This window comes from Carcharhinus amblyrhynchos, unplaced genomic scaffold (genome assembly GCF_965287045.1).
Source record: "Carcharhinus amblyrhynchos unplaced genomic scaffold, sCarAmb.v2.hapA chromosome_307, whole genome shotgun sequence".
Classification (NCBI taxonomy): Eukaryota; Metazoa; Chordata; class Chondrichthyes; order Carcharhiniformes; family Carcharhinidae; genus Carcharhinus; species Carcharhinus amblyrhynchos.
Genome location: NW_027650047.1, coordinates 168,366 through 186,898, shown reverse-complemented (window position 1 = coordinate 186,898; position 18,533 = coordinate 168,366). Strand labels below are relative to the sequence as shown.

At 50.4% G+C, this 18,533-nt stretch overlaps 1 protein-coding gene across 1 annotated transcript in view; it reads right to left on the bottom strand.

The window, feature by feature from the left end:
• Nucleotides 1–5,585: 5,585 nt before the first annotated feature.
• The window catches only part of LOC145339067 (uncharacterized), a gene marked incomplete at its 3' end in the record, with an annotated part of 39,117 nt that continues 26,169 nt past the window's right edge, over nucleotides 5,586–18,533 (bottom strand). Inside the window, exons 2-4 of the mRNA XM_080183488.1 lie at nucleotides 18,362–18,469; nucleotides 8,726–8,835; nucleotides 5,586–5,725 (exon numbers count right to left, since the gene is read on the bottom strand). Coding sequence (XP_080039614.1) covers nucleotides 5,586–5,725; nucleotides 8,726–8,835; nucleotides 18,362–18,469 — 358 coding nt within the window. The remainder of the gene's footprint in view (nucleotides 5,726–8,725; nucleotides 8,836–18,361; nucleotides 18,470–18,533) is intronic.

Here is an 18,533-nt window from a genome sequence, read left to right as displayed (position 1 = left end):
AACCAACGGGATGAACGAGTACACAATCAAGGGCAGAAGTCTGAGTAGTGTTGAGGATGCAGAAGGATCTTGGGGTCCGGGTCCACAGGACTCTTAAATCGGCCTCGCAGGTGGAGGAGGTGGTCAAGAAGGCGTATGGTGTACTGGCCTTCATTAATCGAGGGATTGAGTTTAGGAGTCGGGAGGTAATGCTGCAACTTTATAAGACCCTTGTCAGGCCTCATTTGGAGTATTGTGCGCAGTTATGGTTGCCTCACTATAGGAAAGACGTAGAAGCTATTGAGAGGGTGCAGAGGAGATTTACAAGGATGTTGCCTGGGACTGGGAGGCATGCCTTATGAAGTTAGGTTGAGGGAGCTGGGACTCTTTTCCCTGGAGAGACGAAGGTTGAGAGGCGACCTGATAGAAGTTTACAAAATGTTGAGAGGAATAGATAGGGTGGACTCTCAGAGGCTATTTCCCCGGTTTGAAATGGTCGATACGAGGAGGACACAGATTTAAGGTGCGGGGAGGGAGGTTCAGAAGTGATGTTAGGGGTAAGTTTTTCACTCAGAGGGTGGTGAGTGAATGGAATCGGCTGCCGTCAGTGGTGGTGGAGGCGAACTCACTGGGGTCTTTTAAAGACTTCTGGATGAGTATATGGGGTTTAACGAGATTGAGGGTTATAGATAGGTCTGTAGGTTGGTAGGTGATGTGATCGGCGCAACTTGTGGGCCGAAGGCCTGTTTGTGCTGTAGTGTTCTATGTTCTATGAGGAGAGAGAGAGGGAGGAGGGGAGAGCGAGGGGGAGAGGAGGTAGGGAGAGAGGGAGCAGAGAGAGAGGGGAGGGGGAGAGAGAGGGGGTGGGGAGGAGAGGGGGGAGAGAGAGGGGGAGAGAGAGACAGAGTGGACAGAATGAGAGAGGGTGGGGGGGGAGAGAGGGAGGGAGAGAGAGAGAAGGTGGAGAGAAAGAGAGAGGAGAGATAGAGGGAAGAGAGAGAGAAAGGAGGGAGAGAGAGAGAGGGGAGAGGGAGGGAAAAGAGAGAGTCTGCTGTAATTTTTAACCAGGGCAGCACGGTGACACAGTGATTAGCACTGCTGTCTCACAGTGCCAGGGCCCGGGGCAGCACGGTGACACAGTGATTCACACTGCTGTCTCACAGTGCCAGGGACCCGGGGCAGCACGGTGACACAGTGATTCACACTGCTGTCTCACAGTGCCAGGGACCCTGGGCAGCACGGTGACACAGTGATTAGCGCTGCTGTCTCACAGTGCCAGGGACCCGGGGCAGCACGGTGACACAGTGATTCACACTGCTGTTCTCACAGTGCCAGGGACCCTGGGCAGCACGGTGACACAGTGATTCACACTGCTGTCTCACAGTGCCAGGGACCCGGGCAGCACGGTGACACAGTGATTCACACTGCTGTCTCACAGTGCCAGGGACCTGGGGCAGCACGGTGACACAGTGATTAGCGCTGCTGTCTCACAGTGCCAGGGACCCGGGGCAGCACGGTGACACAGTGATTAGCACTGCTGTCTCACAGTGCCAGGGACCCGGGGCAGCACGGTGACACAGTGATTCACACTGCTGTCTCACAGTGCCAGGGACCCGGGGCAGCACGGTGACACAGTGATTCACACTGCTGTCTCACAGTGCCAGGGACCCGGGGCAGCATGGTGACACAGTGATTAGCGCTGCTGTCTCACAGTGCCAGGGACCGGGACAGCACGGTGACACAGTGATTAGCACTGCTGTCTCACAGAGCCAGGGACCCGGGCAGCACGGTGACACAGTGATTAGCACTGCTGTCTCACAGTGCCAGGGACCCGGGGCAGCACGGTGACACAGTGATTAGCACTGCTGTCTCACAGAGCCAGGGACCCGGGGCAGCACGGTGACACAGTGATTCACACTGCTGTCTCACAGAGCCAGGGACCCGGGGCAGCACGGTGACAGAGTGATTAGCACTGCTGTCTCACAGTGCCAGGGACCCGGGGCAGCACGGTGACACAGTGATTAGCACTGCTGTCTCACAGTGCCAGGGACCCGGGGAAGCACGGTGACACAGTGATTCACACTGCTGTCTCACAGAGCCAGGGACCCGGGGCAGCACGGTGACACAGTGATTAGCACTGCTGTGTCACAGTGCCAGGGACCCGGGGCAGCACGGTGACACAGTGATTCACACTGCTGTCTCACAGTGCCAGGGACCCGGGACAGCACGGTGACACAGTGATTCACACTGCTGTCTCACAGTGCCAGGACCCGGGGCAGCACGGTGACACAGTGATTAGCACTGCTGTCTCACAGTGCCAGGGACCCGGGGCAGCACGGTGACATAGTGATTAGCACTGCTGTCTCACAGTGCCAGGGACCCGGGGCAGCACGGTGACACAGTGATTAGCGCTGCTGTCTCACAGTGCCAGGGACCCGGGGCAGCACGGTGACACAGTGATTAGCACTGCTGTCTCACAGTGCCAGGGACCCGGGGCAGCACGGTGACACAGTGATTCACACTGCTGTCTCACAGCGCCAGGGATTGTATTCAATTCTGGGCTCAGGTGACTGTGTGGAGTTTGCCACTCCATTCTTCCTATGTCTGCTCTGGTTTCCTTCCAGAGACCAAGATGTGTAGGTTAGGTGCATTGGCCATGCTAAATCGCCCCTCAGTATCACGGGGACTATCAGCTAAATATCTGGCTTTACAGGGATAGTGCCTTTGTGGGACTTTGTCATTGCAGGCTCAATTTGCTTTCTGTACTAATTTACAATATTTCAGACCAGCACCCAACAGATTGCGAGAAATGAGTCAGAGTGTAATAGAGGAGGAATTTATGGAGTGTAAACGGGATGGTTTCTGGAGCAATACATTGAGGAACGAATAAGGGAACAGACCATCTTGGACTGGGTGTTGTGCAATGAGAAGGATTAGTTAGCAATCTAATTGTGAGACAACCCTTGGGGATTAGTGACCATAGTATGGTAGAATTCTTTGTCAAGTGGATAATGATATCGTTGATTCTGAGACCAGGGTCCTGAATCTCAATCAAGATAACTGTGATGGTGTGAGTCATGAATTGGACATGGTGGACTGAGAAACATTACTGAAAGGAAAGACAGTGGATAGGCAATGACAGGCTTTTAAAGAATGAATAGGTGAACTCCAGAAGTTGTTTATTCCTGTTTGGCTCAAGAATGGAAAGGGAATTGTGGATAGACCATGGCTTACAAGGGAAATTAGAGATAGTATTAGATTCAAGGAAGAAGCCTACCAATTGGCAAGAAAAACAAAAGGCCTGAGGATTGGGAGCAGTTTCCAGCAAAGGAGGGCCAGGGATTGATGAAGAAGGGGACAGTATGAAAGTAAGCTAGCAGGTAACAGAAAAACTGACTGTAAAAGTTTCTATATGTAAGAGAAAATAATTGACAAAAATGAATGTAGCCCTAACAGTCAGAAACAGGAGGATTCATAACGTGAATAAAGAAGTGGCTGAGGAATTAAATTTATACTTTGCTCCAGTCTTCACCAAGGAAGACATGAATAATGTGCAGGCATTCTGAGAGAAACATGTCTTAGGTGCCTTCCTCATCAGGAACATCCTCCATGCATCTACCCTGTCTGAACCTGTTAGAATTTTATCAGTCTCGATGAGATTCCATCTTCCCCTCGTTAATTTGAACTCGAGTGAAATCAATCCGAACCCAGTCAATCTCTCCCCATGCATCAACCCCACCATCCCCAGAATCAGGCTGGTAAACTTTTGCTGCACTCCCTCCAGAGCAAGAATATCCTTCCTCAGAAAAGGAGACCGAAACCCGATACAATACTCCAGGTGTGGCCTCACCAAGGCCCCTGTATAATGTAACAACACATCCCTGCTCCTGTACTCGAAATCTCTCGCAATGAAGGCCAACACACTATTCACCTTCTTTACCGCCTGCTGCACCTGCATGCTTCCCTTCAGTGACTGGTGAACAAGGACACCCAGGTCCCTCTACACACTCCCTCTCACAATTTACAGCCATTCAGTAATCTGCCTTCTTGTTTTTGCTTCCAAAGTGAATAACCTCACATTTATCCAAATTATACTGCATCTGCCATTGATTAGCCCACTCACCCAACCTGTCCAGATCATTCTGAAGGATCTCTTGTCACATCCTCGTCACAGTCACCCTCCCACCCAACTTGGTATCATCTGCAAACTTTGAGATGTTACATTTTGTTCCCTCATCCACATCATTAACATATATTGTGGAATAGCTGGGGTCCCAGCACTGCTCCCTGTGGCACCCCAACTCGTTACTGCCTGCCGATGTGAAAAGCACCCATTAATTCCTATTCATTGTTTCCTGTCTGCCAACCAGTTAAAGCACAAGGGATTGCAGGTAATGTCTTGAGAAAGCTGGTTAGCAGATAGGAAGCAAAGAGTTGACATAAATGATTTTTTTTCTGATTGGTAGTCAGTGACTAGTGGGATTGTGCAGGGATCTGTTCTGGGACCCCCAACTGTTTACATTATATATTAATGATTTGGAAGAGGGAACTGAATGTATTATCTCCAAACTTGCAGATGATACGAAGTTGAAGTAGAGGGGAACTATACAATAAATGGCAGAACCATCAGGAGTATAGACACACAGAGGGACCTGGGTGTGCAAGTCCACAGGTCCTTAAAGGTGGCAGCACAGGTGGAGAAGGTGGTGAAGAAGGCATATGGTATGATTCCCTTTATAGGACAGGGTAAAGAGTATAAAAATTGGCATATGATTTTGCAGCTATTTAGAACATTGATTAGGCCACATTTGGAGTACTGCGTCCAGTTCTGGTCCCACACAACCAGAAGGACGTGGAGGCTTTAGGGAGAGTGCAGAGAAGGTTTACCAGGATGTTGCCTGGTATGGAGGGTCTTAGCTATGAGGAGAGATTGGGTAAACTGGGATTGTTCTCCCTGGAAAGACGGAGAATGAGGGGAGACCTAATAGAGGTGTGTAAAATTATGAGGGATATGGATAGGATGAACAGTGGGAAGCTTTTCCCAGGTCAGAGGTAACAAACACGAGGGATCACAGGTTCAAGGTGAGGGGGTGAGGTTTAACTCAGATATCAGAGGGACGTATTTACACAGATGGGGGTGGGGGCCTGGAATGCACTGTCAAGCAGGGTGGTGGAGGCGGACACGCTGGGATGGTTTAAGACTTATCCGGATAGTCACATGAACAGACTGGGAATGGAGGATACAAACGAATGGTCTAATTGGACCAATGAGCAGTGCAGGCTGGAGGGCCGAAGGGCCTGTTTCCTGTGCTGTACTGTTCTTTGTTCGTTCTTTGTTTGTTCGCTCTCTCTCTCTCTCTCTCCCTCAGTCTCTCTCTCTACTTGTCTCTCTCTCGGTCCCTCATAGTCTCTCTGTCTGGTCTCTCTGTGTCTGTGTGTCTCCGTACGTCTCTGTATGTCTATGTCTCTCCATTTCTCTCTGTGTCTGTGTGTCTCTGTGTGTGTCTGTGTCTCTGCCTTTGTCCCTGTGTCTCTGTGTCTGTGATGAGGTGTAGATTAAATGTGAAGGTGAGTGATTATTTGAGGAAATTCTGGATATTTCTTACCTCCAGATGGAATGCGGCCCTGGGTGACAATCCCAGTGAACTTGGTCTGCTGCCCCAGCATCAATTTGCAGCCACTGATCCGTATCCTCTGTCGCAGAGCACCAAGCTCCATCATAGAAATCACCCTCTCTCAGACCAGCCTGAAATACACAGGCAGACATTCAGTCTGCAAACACAGACTCAGGGTGCAGACAGACGGCAAACAGATAGACATTCAGACAGGCAGACAGATGGCAGAGAGGCAGGCATTCAGACTGTGGACAGACAGACACTCAGACATAAGAACTGGGAGCAGGACTCGGCCATCTGACCCCTCGAGCCTGCTCCGCCATTCAATAAGACCATGGCTGATCTTTTCATGGACTCAGCTCCACTTACCTGCCCGCTCACCATAACCCTTAATTCCTTCACTGTTCAAAAATTTATCTATCCTTGCCTTAAAAACATTCAATGAGGGAGCCTCAACTGCTTCACTGGGCAGGGAATTCCACAGATTCACAACCCTTTGTGTGAAGAAGTTCCTCCTCAACTCAGTCCTAAATCTGCTTCCCCTTATTTTGAGGCTATCCCCCCTAGTTCTAGTTTCACCCACCAGTGGAAACAACTTCCCTGCTTCTATCTTATCGATTCCCTTAAGAACGTTGGACCCTTAGAGGATGAGAAGGGGGACTTAGTGGTAGGGGATGGGGAAATGGCTGAGACCTTGAATAACTTTTTTGTTTCTGTCTTCACGGAGGAGGACGTGAATAATTTGCCGGGTGTTAGAGGTGGAAAGGTGGTAGGACTGGAGGGTCTTAATGATATTACTGTTACTAGAGAGGCGGTGCTCGACAGACTGGAGGGGCTGATTGTGGACAAGTCCCCAGGACCGGATGGAATGCATCCGAGGGTTCTGAAAGAAATGGCGGAGGTGATAGTGGATGCCTTGGTGGTTATTTTCCAGACGTCGCTGGATTCCGGGGAAGTGCCGGAAGATTGGAAAACGGCTAATGTTACGCCGTTGTTTAAGAAGGGTGCCAGGTAAAAGGCAGGGAATTATAGGCCTGTTAGTTTAACGTCTGTTGTAGGTAAAATGTTAGAATCCGTCATCAAGGAGGAAATAGCGAGGCATCTTGAGGGGAATTGCTTGATAGAGCAGACGCAACACGGTTTCGTTAAGGGGAAGTCGTGTCTGACAAATTTACTGGAGTTCCAAGAGGATGTGTCGAGGGCAGTGGATAGAGGAGAGCCGGTGGATGTGGTCTTTCTTGATTTTCAGAAGGCGTTTGACAAGGTACCTCACAAGAGGTTATTGCAGAAGGTCAGGGGACATGGAGTTGGGGGTAGGGTGCTAGCGTGGATAGAGGATTGGTTGTCAAATAGGAGGCAGAGAGTGGGGGTCAATGGGTGCTATTCGGATTGGTGGTTGGTGACTAGTGGAGTGCCCCAGGGGTCGGTGCTGGGGCCTCAGCTATTTACCATTTATATAGATGATCTGGAGGAGGGAACCGAGTGTATGGTGTCAAAATTTGCTGATGACATCAAGATTGGTGGAACGGCAAATTGTGCGGAGGGTGGGGAGAGTCTGCAGAAGGATCTAGATAGGCTGGGCGAATGGGCCAGGAACTGGCAAATGGAATTTAATGTTGGCAAGTGCAAGGTGGTCCACTTTGGTAGGAATAATGGTAGGAAGGATTATTACTTACGTGGAGAGAAACTGCAGCAGGCGACGGTGCAGAGGGACCTCGGGGTCTTTGTGCACAAGTCGCAAAAACCCAGCTTGCAGGTGCAGCAGGTGGTCAGGAAGGCTAATGGGATGCTGGCCTTCATAGCGAGGGGGATTGAATATAAAGGTAGGGAGGTCTTGCTGCAACTGTACAGGGTACTGGTGAGGCCGCAGCTGGAGTACTGTGTGCAGTTTTGGGCGCCGTACTTACGCAAGGATATTTTGGCCTTGGAGGGAGTGCAGAGGAGGTTTACTAGGCTGATACCGGAGTTGAGGGGGTTGAGCTATGAGGAGAGGCTGAATAAACTGGGCTTGTACTTGTTAGAGTTTAGAAGAATGAGGGGAGATCTCATTGAGACGTATAAGATGATGAATGGGATGGATAGGATAGAGGTGGAGAGACTCTTCCCACTCAGAAAGGACAGTAGGACTAGGGGGCACAGACTCAAGATAAAGGGGGAGCAGTTTAGAACGGAGTTGAGGAAGAAATTCTTCACTCAAAGGGTGGTGAATCTCTGGAATTCTCTGCCCGTTGAAGTGGTGGAGGCTGCCTCGCTAAATATTTTTAAGACGCGGGTTGATGGGTTTTTGATGAGAGAGGGGATTAAGGGTTATGGGGAGAGGGCGGGAAAGTGGAACTGAGCCACGACAGATCAGCCATGATCTTATTGAATGGCGGGGCAGGCTCGAAGGGCTAGATGGCCTACTCGTGCTCCTATTTCTTATGTTCTTATAATCTTATATGTTTCTATAAGATCTCCCCTCATTCCAATGAGTATAGCCCCAGTCTACTCAGTCTCTCCTCGTAAGCCAACCTCTCAACTCTGGCATCAACCTAGTGGATCTCCTCTGCACCCCCTCCAGTGCCAGTATATCCTTTCTCAAGACTGATGAGGGTAGGGCAGTGGTGTTGTCTACATGGACTTCAGTCAGGCCTTTGACAAGGTCCCTCATGGCAGACTGGTGCAGAAGGTGAAGTCGATCGGGATCAGAGGTGAGTTGGCAAGGTGGATACAAAACTGGCTCGGTCACAGAACAGTAAGTAGTCTCACAACACCAGGTTAAAGTCCAACAGGTTTATTTAGTAAACGCCACTAGTTTTTGGGGTTTGCCCCTTCGTCAGGTGAGTGGAGAGTTCTGATCACAAACAAGGCACATAAAGGCATACGCAGTTTATAGAATACTGATTAGAATGTGAGACTTTACAGCTAACCAGTATTCTGTTTGTATTCCCTGAGGCACACCGCTGGCCACAGGCCTCCAGTTTAGCTACCTCACCCTGGATTCGGTGAGATTTAACTTTATGAAACAACCTACCATGTGGTACCTTGTCAAAGGCCTTGCTAAAGTCCATGTAGACAACATCAACTGCACTGCCCTCATCTACCTTCTTGGTTACCCCTTCAAAAAACTCAGTCAAATTTTGTGCACCAACCTGGATATTGAGACGGCCTCGATGAGCTCCTAATCCAATTCTCAAAATGCTGGATGCTCTCATCTGTGAGTCTTCCACACCCAGCGATTCCAGCCCAAGAGGTGGACATTCTGAAGCAGGGTTTAGATCAGAGATTGCAATGAGTCAGAGAATGAGACAAATCCACCCATACAGGCAGAGTAATCATTGTAACTGAAAACTCTAACCCAAACCCTAACCCAAGACAGGACATCACTCAGAGATCATTACCCCACTGGAAAAACTGCACTCAGCCATCCTCACTAGCAGAAAAATCACTCACTCACACACTGACTTGTCATAACTCGCTGAGCTCTTCACTAATCCATGGGAAATAGCAGAGTAAATCACAAGCAATCCTCGACCTATCCGCAACCCATAACTAGAACAGATCATTTCAAAACCATCGTAAGCATTACAGGGCATCATTTACCCATTACAGCTCATTATTAACACATCAAGAAAAGGAATGAAATTGTCATATTCCAGCCAGGTGACCTGGGGCAGAAGAAATTTGTGTTCAGCCACAATCTAGAATGATGATTGACCATAAAATCATTGGTGATTGTCAGAAAAACCCATCTTTCTTTTGGGAAGGAAATCTGCCATCCTTACATAAGAACATAAGAACATAAGAAATAGGAGCAGGAGTAGGCCATCTAGCCCTTCGAGCCTGCCCCACCATTCAGTAAGATCACGGCTGATCTGTCGTGGCTCAGTTCCACATTCCCGCCCTCTCCCCATAACCCTTAATCCCCTCGCTTATCAAAAACCCATCAACCCACATCTTAAAAATATTTAGCAAGGCAGCCTCCACCACTTCAACGGGCAGAGAATTCCAGAGATTCACCACCCTTTGAGTGAAGAAGTTCCTCCTCAACTCCGTTCTAAACTGCGCCCCCTTTATCTTGAGGCTGTGCCCCCTAGTCCTACTGTCCTTTCTGAGCGGGAAGAGTCTCTCCACCTCATAAGAACATAAGAAATAGGAGCAGGAGTAGGCCATCTAGCCCTTCGAGCCTGCCCCGCCATTCAATAAGATCATGGCTGATCTGTCGTGGCTCAGTTCCACTTTCCCGCCCTCTCCCCATAACCCTTAATCCCCTCTCTTATCAAGAACCCATCAACCCGCTTCTTAAAAATATTTAGCGAGGCAGCCTCCACCACTTCAACGGGCAGAGAATTCCAGAGATTCACCACCCTTTGAGTGAAGAAGTTCCTCCTCAACTCCGTTCTAAACCGCCTCCCCTTTATCTTGAGGCTGTGCCCCCTAGTCCTACTGTCTTTTTTGAGCGGGAAGAGTCTCTCCACCTCTATCCTATCCATCCCATTCATCATCTTATACGTCTCAATGAGATCTCCCCTCATTCTTCTAAACTCTAACGAGTACAAGCCTAGTTTATTCGGCCTCTCCTCGTAGCTCAATCCCCTCAACTCCGGTATCAGCCGAGTAAACCTCCTCTGCACTCCCTCCAGGGCCAAAATATCCTCGATCCTATCCATCCCATTCATCATCTTATACGTCTCAATGAGATCTCCTCTCATTCTTCTAAACTCTAACGAGTACAAGCCTAGTTTATTCAGCCTCTCCTCATAGCTCAACCCCCTCAACTCCAGCATCAGCCTAGTAAACCTCCTCTGCACTCCCTCCAAGGCCAAAATATCCTTGCGTAAGTATGGCGCCCAAAACTGCACACAGTACTCCAGCTGCGGCCTCACCAATGCCCTATACAGCCGCAGCAAGACCTGCCTACTTTTATATTCAATCCCCCTCGCTATGAAGGCCAGCATCCCATTCGCCTTCCTGACCACCTGCTGCACCTGCAAGCTGGGTTTTTGCGACTCATGCACAAGGACCCCGAGGTCCCTCTGCACCGTCGCCTGCTGCAGTTTCTCTCCACATAAGTAATAATCCTTCCTACCATTATTCCTACCAAAGTGGACCACCTCGCACTTGCCAACATTAAATTCCATTTGCCATTTCCTGGCCCATTCGCCCAGCCTATCTAGATCCTTCTGCAGACTCTCACCACCCTCCGCACAATTTGCCTTTCCACCAATTTTGGTGTCATCAGCAAATTTCGACACCCCACACGCGGTTCCCTCCTCCAGATCATCTATATAAATGGTAAATAGCTGAGGCCCCAGCACCGACCCCTGGGGCACTCCACTAGTCACCATCCACCAATCCGAATAGCACCCATTGACCCCCACTCTCTGCCTCCTATTTGACAACCAGTCCTCTATCCATGCTAACACCCTACCCCCAACTCCATGCCCCCTTACCTTCTGCAATAACCTCTTGTGAGGTACCTTGTCAAACGCCTTCTGAAAATCCAGAAAGACCACATCCACTGGCTCTCCTCTATCCACCGCCCTAGACACATCCTCATAGAGCTCCAGTAAATTTGTCAGACACGACTTCCCTTTAACGAAACCGTGCTGCGTCTGCTCTATCAAGCAATTCCCCTCAAGATGCCTCGCTATTTCCTCCTTGATGACGGATTCTAACATTTTACCTACCACAGACGTTAAACTAACAGGCATATAATTCCCCGCCTTTTGCCTGGCACCCTTCTTAAACAACGGCGTAACGTTAGCCGTTTTCCAATCTTCCGGCACTTCCCCGGAATCCAGCGACGTCTGGAAAATAACCACCAAGGCATCCACTATCACCTCCGCCATTTCTTTCATGACCCTCGGATGCATTCCATCCAGTCCTGGGGACTTGTCCACAATCAGTCCCTCCAGTCTGCCGAGCACCACCTCTCTAGTAACAGTAATGTCATCGAGACCCTCCAGTCCTACCACCTTTCCATCTCTAACATCCGGCAAATTATTCACGTCCTCCTCCGTGAAGACCGAAACAAAAAAGTTATTCAAGACCTCAGCCATTTCCCCATCCCCGACCACCAAGTCCCCCTTCTCATCCTCTAAGGGTCCAACGTTCACCCTAGCCAGCCTCTTCCTTTTTATATACTTATAAAAACTCTTGCTATCCTTTTTTATATTAAGCGCTAGCCCAGCTTCATAGTTTCTCCTACCCTTCTTTATCAACTTCTTTGTCAATCTTTGTTGACATTTAAACCTCTCCCAATCCTCTTCTCGCCCACTACTCTTAGCTACTCTAAACGCCTCCGCTTTTAATTTAACACTTTCCTTCACCTCCTTCGTTATCCACGGCTTATTACCTCTCCTCCTATGGTCCTTGTTGACCATCGGAATAAATTTCTGCTGAGCACCAAGAAAGATCTCCTTAAAGATCCTCCACTGCTCCTCAGCAGACCTACCTTCCAACGCGCTCCCCCAGTCCACATTCGCCAATTCTTCTCTCATCCTACTGTACTCCCCTCTGTTCAAACAAAGGACGCGTGTCCGGGAACCCACTTTCTCCTCCTCCATCTGCACCAGAAACTCCACCATACAATGATCACTCTCCCCAAGAGGATTCTTCACCGCAAGTTCCCTAATTCTACCCGCCTCATTACATAGCACCAGATCCAAGATAGCTCGCTCCCTCGTCGGCTCCAACACACACTGTTCCAGGAAACTATCCCGGCAGCATTCCAAGAACTCCTCCTCGAGCCCACCGCGTCCAACATGGGTCGACCAATCAATGTGCAGATTGAAATCCCCCATAACTATGGCCGTCCCATTCCTGCACGCCGCACTTATTTGCGCGTTAACAGCCCGCCCCACCTCCAGATCATTATTCGGGGGCCTATAGACGACACCCACCAGCGTCTTCCTCCCTTTGCTGTTCCTAATCTCTACCCACAACGATTCCACGTTCTGCTCCTTGGCTCCAATATCATCCCTTGCTACCACCCTGATGCTATCCTTAATCAGCAGAGCTACACACCCCCCTTTTCCCTCCCCCCTATCCTTCCTAAACACTTGATACCCCTGGACATTCAGCTCCCAGTCCCTGTCACCTTGCAGCCACGTCTCTGTAATGGCCACCAGATCATATCCATTTGTGTCGATCTGCGCCACCAACTCATCCACTTTATTCCGAATGCTTCGCGCGTTCAGATAAAGCGCCTTCATCCCAGCCTTCACCTGGACCTTATTTGCCGGAACGCCACCAACCATACTCACGCCCCTTACTCCCTCTATTATTGGGACATCCTCGGCCTCTATCCTTACCTGTACCTTCTCCTTAACTTTAGACCCCGTAATGTCACCTACCCTCACACCCTCCCCCCCCAATTAGTTTAAAGCCCTGTCTACAGTCCTCTTTACATGATTCGCCAGCACTCTGGTCCCAGCACGGTTCAGACCAACCCCATCCCGCCCGAACAGGTCCCACCTACCCCAATACTGGTGCGAATGCCCCATAAATTCAAACCCATTCCTCCCACACCAATCCCTGAGCCACCCATTCACTTCCTTAATCCTATCAACCCTACGCCCGTCTGCACTCGGTTCAGGCAGTAGCCCAGAGATGACCACCTTGTCGGTTCTACTTTTTAATTCCATTCCCAGCTTTTCATACTCCCTCCCCAGATCCTCAGTTCGCATGTTGCCTACGTCGTCGGCACCCACATGAACCACAACGACCGGATTCTCACCCTCCCACTCCAGGTTCCTCTGCAGCCCAGATGCGACATCCCGGACCCGAGCACCAGGCAGACAACACACCCTTCTGTGCACTTTGTCATTGTGACAAAGGACAGTGTCAATACCCTTAACCACACTATCCCCAATTACAACTACATTCCTTTTCCCCTTCTCTTTGCCTATGTCCTGCTGCATCACTGTACTGTGTGCAGTCTGCTCACCAACCTCACCTCCCTCGTCCTCGTCCAGACTGGAAGCAAGAACCTCAAACCTGTTATGCAGCTTGAGAGTCTGAGGCCTCATCTCCCCCTCTCCCCACCCTCCTTCCTCCTCTCCCCACCCTCCTTCCTCCTCTCTCCAACCTCCTTCCTCCTCTCAGCAGCCCCCTCTTGTTCCTGACCCTTAGAGTTAGCCAGTCTGGCGGGGTTGGATGTCTCTTGCACCCCATTGACAATGGCACCCTTTCTCCCCCTGATGAGCCTCAGTGTCTGTAGCTCAGAGGCCAGCTCATCTACCTTGAGCTGGAGCTCCTCCAGCAACCTGCACTTACTGCAGACATGGTCACTGGGGAGGACCCTGGGGTCCACCAGCTCCCACATCATACAGAAACCACACATCACATGCCCCTCCATTATTCACTGTAGTAATGTTGAAAATTTCCACACGAATTCACCTGGCCCTTTTTCTCCCCAGCCCTTTTGATATTAAGCCCTAATTGCTCACTCTACTTCCCTCTCATTCCACTGCCCGCTCAGACGCTGCCCGCTGTCTACACCAGGCCTCCTTTTAAACCTGGCGCTGATTTAAAGCTGGCTGGCCCATAACTCCTTCTAACCACTCCCTCAGAATTCTTAAAGCAGTAAATGCAATAAAATAAATGCTTTAAATAGTTCTACAAAGAACAAAGTGCTTTAAACTTATTTAAACAGGTTTTTAACAGGTAAAATCTTATCTCTCTCTCTGCTCCTTCACTCGTCTGCTCCAGCAAACAATGCTCAACCCGCGTCTTAAAAATATTTAGCGAGGCAGCCTCCACCACTTCAACGGGCAGAGAATTCCAGAGATTCACCACCCTTTGAGTGAAGAAGTTCCTCCTCAACTCCGTTCTAAACCGCCCCCCCTTTATCGGCGCAACTTGTGGGCCGAAGGGCCTGTTTGTGCTGTAGTGTTCTATGTTCTATGTTTATCTTGAGGCTGTGGCCCCTAGTCCTACTATCCTTTCTGAGTGGGAAGAGTCTCTCCACCTCTATCCTATCCATCCCATTCATCATCTTATACGTCTCAATGAGATCTCCCCTCATTCTTCTAAACTCTAACGAGTACAAGCCTAGTTTATTCAGCCTCTCCTCATAGCTCAACCCCCTCAACTCCTGCATCAGCCTAGTAAACCTCCTCTGCACTCCCTCCAAGGCCAAAATATCCTTGCGTAAGTACGGCGCCCAAAACTGCACACAGTACTCCAGCTGCGGCCTCACCAATGCCCTATACAGCTGCAGCAAGACCTCCCTACTTTTATATTCAATACCCCTCGCGATGAAAGCCAGCATCCCATTTGCCTTCCTGACCACCTGCTGCATCTGCAAGCTGGGTTTTTGCGACTCATGCACAAGGACCCCAAGGTCCCTCTGCACCGTCGCCTGCTGCAGTTTCTCTCCACGTAAGTAATAATCCTTCCTACCATTATTCCTACCAAAGTGGACCACCTCGCACTTGCCAACATTAAATTCCATTTGCCATTTCCTGGCCCATTCGCCCAGCTTATCTAGATCCTTCTGTAGACTCTCCACACCCTCCGCACAATTTGCCTTTCCTCCAATTTTGGTGTCATCAGCAAATTTCGACACCCTACACGCGGTTCCCTCCTCCAGATCATTTATATAAATGGTAAATAGCTGAGGCCCCAGCACCGACCCCTGAGGCACTCCAGTAGTCACCACCGGCCAATCCGAATAGCACCCATTGACCCCCACTCTCTGCCTCCTATTTGACAACCAATCCTCTATCCACGCTAACACCCTACCCCCAACTCCATGTCCCCTGACCTTCTGCAATAACCTCCTGTGAGGTACCTTGTCGAACGCCTTCTGAAAATCCAGAAAGACCACATCCTCCGGCTCTCCTCTATCCACTGCCCTAGACACATCCTCATAGGGTATCAGTAACCCAGTAAAACCAGCACAGGGTATCAGTAACCCAGTAAAACCAGCACAGGGTATCAGTAACCCAGTAAAACCAGCACAGCGTATCAGTAACCCAGTAAAACCAGCACAGGCTATCAGTAACCCAGTAAAACCAGCACGGGGTATCAGTAACCCAGTAAAACCAGCACAGGATATCAGTAACCCAGTAAAACCAGCACAGGGTATCAGGATCCCTGTGTGGGGAGTAATGGAGTTCTCAGTGGTGAACGTAAAGTTAAAATTTATTTATCAGTGACAAGTAGTCTGACAGGGTGGAGGTGGAGGGAAGATTTTCAGACTGGAGGCCAGTTACCAGCGATGTACCACAGGGATCAGTGCTGGGTCCTCTGCTATTTGTGATTTTTATCAATGACTTGGAAGAGGGGGCTGAAGGGTGGGTTAGTCAATTTGCTGATGACACCAAGATTGGTGGAGTAGTGGATGAGGTGGAGGGCTCTTGTAGGCTGCAAAGAGACATTGATAGGATGCAGAGCTGGGCAGAAAAGTGGCAGATGGAGTTTAACCCTGATAAGTGTGAGGTGATTCATTTTGGGAGGACAAACTTGAATGCGGATTACAGGGTCAACGACAGGGTTCTGGGGAATGTGGATCTTGGGGTTCATATCCACAGACCTCTGAAAATTGCCACTCAAGTGGATAGAGCCGTGAAGAAGGCTTATAGTGTATTAGTGTTTATTCACAGGGGGTTTGAGCTTAAGAGCCATGGGGTTATGCTGCAACTATACAGGACCTTGGTGAGACCACATTTGGAATATTGCGTGTGATTCTGGTCACCTCACTATAAGAAGGATGTGGAAGCATTGGAGAGAGTGCAGAGGAGATTTACCAGGGTGCTGCCTGGTTTGGAGGGTAGGTCTTATGAGGAAAGGTTGGGGGAGCTGGGGCTTTTCTCTTTAGAGCGGAGGAGGATGAGAGGCAACTTAATAGAGGTTTATAAGATGAGGAGGGAGATAGAGTGGATGTGCAGAGACTGTTTCCTCGGGTGGATGTAGCTATTACTACGGGGCATAACTATAAGGCTCATGTTGGGAGATATAGGAGGGATGTCCGAGGTAGATTCTTTACTCAGGGAGTGGTTGGGGTGTGGAATGCACTGCCTGCTGTGATAGTGGAGTCGGACACTTTACGAACTTTCAAGTGGTTATTGGATCGGCACATGGAGCACACCAGAATGATAGGGAGTGGGATAGCTTGATCTTGGGTTCGGACATAGCTCAGCACAACATTGAAGGCCGAAGGGCCTGTACTGTGCTGTATTGTTCTATGTTCTATATTCTAAACTTTCTAGAAAAAGTTTATTGATTAGTCACAAGTAAGGCGAACGCTAACACTGTAATGAAGTTACTGTGAAATTCCCCTCGTCGCCACACTTCGACCAGGGTCAATGCAACACATGCACTGCACACAGACAGTGTCCCAAGCTGGAAATTGAACTGGGTCCCTGGCACTGTGAGACAGCAGTGCTAATCACTGTGTCACCGTGCTGCCCCGGGTCCCTGGCGCTGTGAGACAGCAGTGCTAATCACTGTGTCACTGTGCTGCCCCGGGTCCCTGTCACTGTGAGACAGCAGTGCTAATCACTGTGTCACCGTGCTGCCCCGGGTCCCTGGCACTGTGAGACAGCAGTGTGAATCACTGTGTTACCGTGCTGCCCCGGGTCCCTGGCACTGTGAGACAGCAGTGCTAATCACTGTGTCACTGTGCTGCCCCGGGTCCCTGTCACTGTGAGACAGCAGTGTGAATCACTGTGTCACTGTGCTGCCCCGGGTCCCTGGCACTGTGAGACAGCAGTGCTAATCACTGTGTCACCGTGCTGCCCCGGGTCCCTGGCACTGTGAGACAGCAGTGTGAATCACTGTGTCACTGTGCTGCCCCGGGTCCCTGGCACTGTGAGACAGCAGTGCTAATCACTGTGTCACCGTGCTGCCTCGGGTCCCTGGCACTGTGAGACAGCAGTGTGAATCACTGTGTCACCGTGCTGCCCCGGGTCCCTGGCACTGTGAGACAGCAGTGTGAATCACTGTGTCACCGTGCTGCCCCGGGTCCCTGGCACTGTGAGACAGCAGTGCTAATCACTGTGTCACCGTGCTGCCCCGGGTCCCTGGCACTGTGAGACAGCAGTGTGAATCACTGTGTCACCGTGCTGCCCCGGGTCCCTGGCACTGTGAGACAGCAGTGTGAATCACTGTGTCACCGTGCTGCCCCGGGTCCCTGGCACTGTGAGACAGCAGTGCTAATCACTGTGTCACCGTGCTACCCCGGGTCCCTGGCACTGTGAGACAGCAGTGCTAATCACTGTGTCACCGTGCTGCCCCGGGTCCCTGGCACTGTGAGACAGCAGTGTGAATCACTGTGTCACCGTGCTGCCCCGGGTCCCTGGCACTGTGAGACAGCAGTGCTAATCACTGTGTCACCGTGCTGCCCCGGGTCCCTGGCACTGTGAGACAGCAGTGTGAATCACTGTGTCACCGTGCTGTCCCGGGTCCCTGGCACTGTGAGACAGCAGTGTGAATCACTGTGTCACCGTGCTGCCCCGGGTCCCTGGCACTGTGAGACAGCAGTGTGAATCACTGTGTCACCGTGCTGCCCCGGGTCCTTGGCGCTGTGAGACAGCAGTGTGAATCACTGTGTCACCGTGCTGCCCCGGGTCCCTGGCGCTGTGAGACAGCAGTGCTAATCACTGTGTCACCGTGCTGCCCCGGGTCCCTGGCACTGTGAGACAGCAGTGTGAATCACTGTGTCACCGTGCTGCCCCGGGTCCCTGGCACTGTTAGACAGCAGTGCTAATCACTGTGTCCCCGTACCACTCTGAGCTTTAGGTGAACGTACTGCATCCACCCGCTGGTTTTCCACGCACCGTCTGTGGCTTTCTCTCCAACTTTGCCTGCATCTGGCAGTTTGTTCAGCTTTTTCTTCAGCACTCTCTGTCTCTGTGTCCCACGTCTCTCACTGGTCCCCACAGCGCCTGAAAAACAAAACACAACTCATCAAAGCAAACAGCAAGTCACTCAGATCATCATCTGTGCATT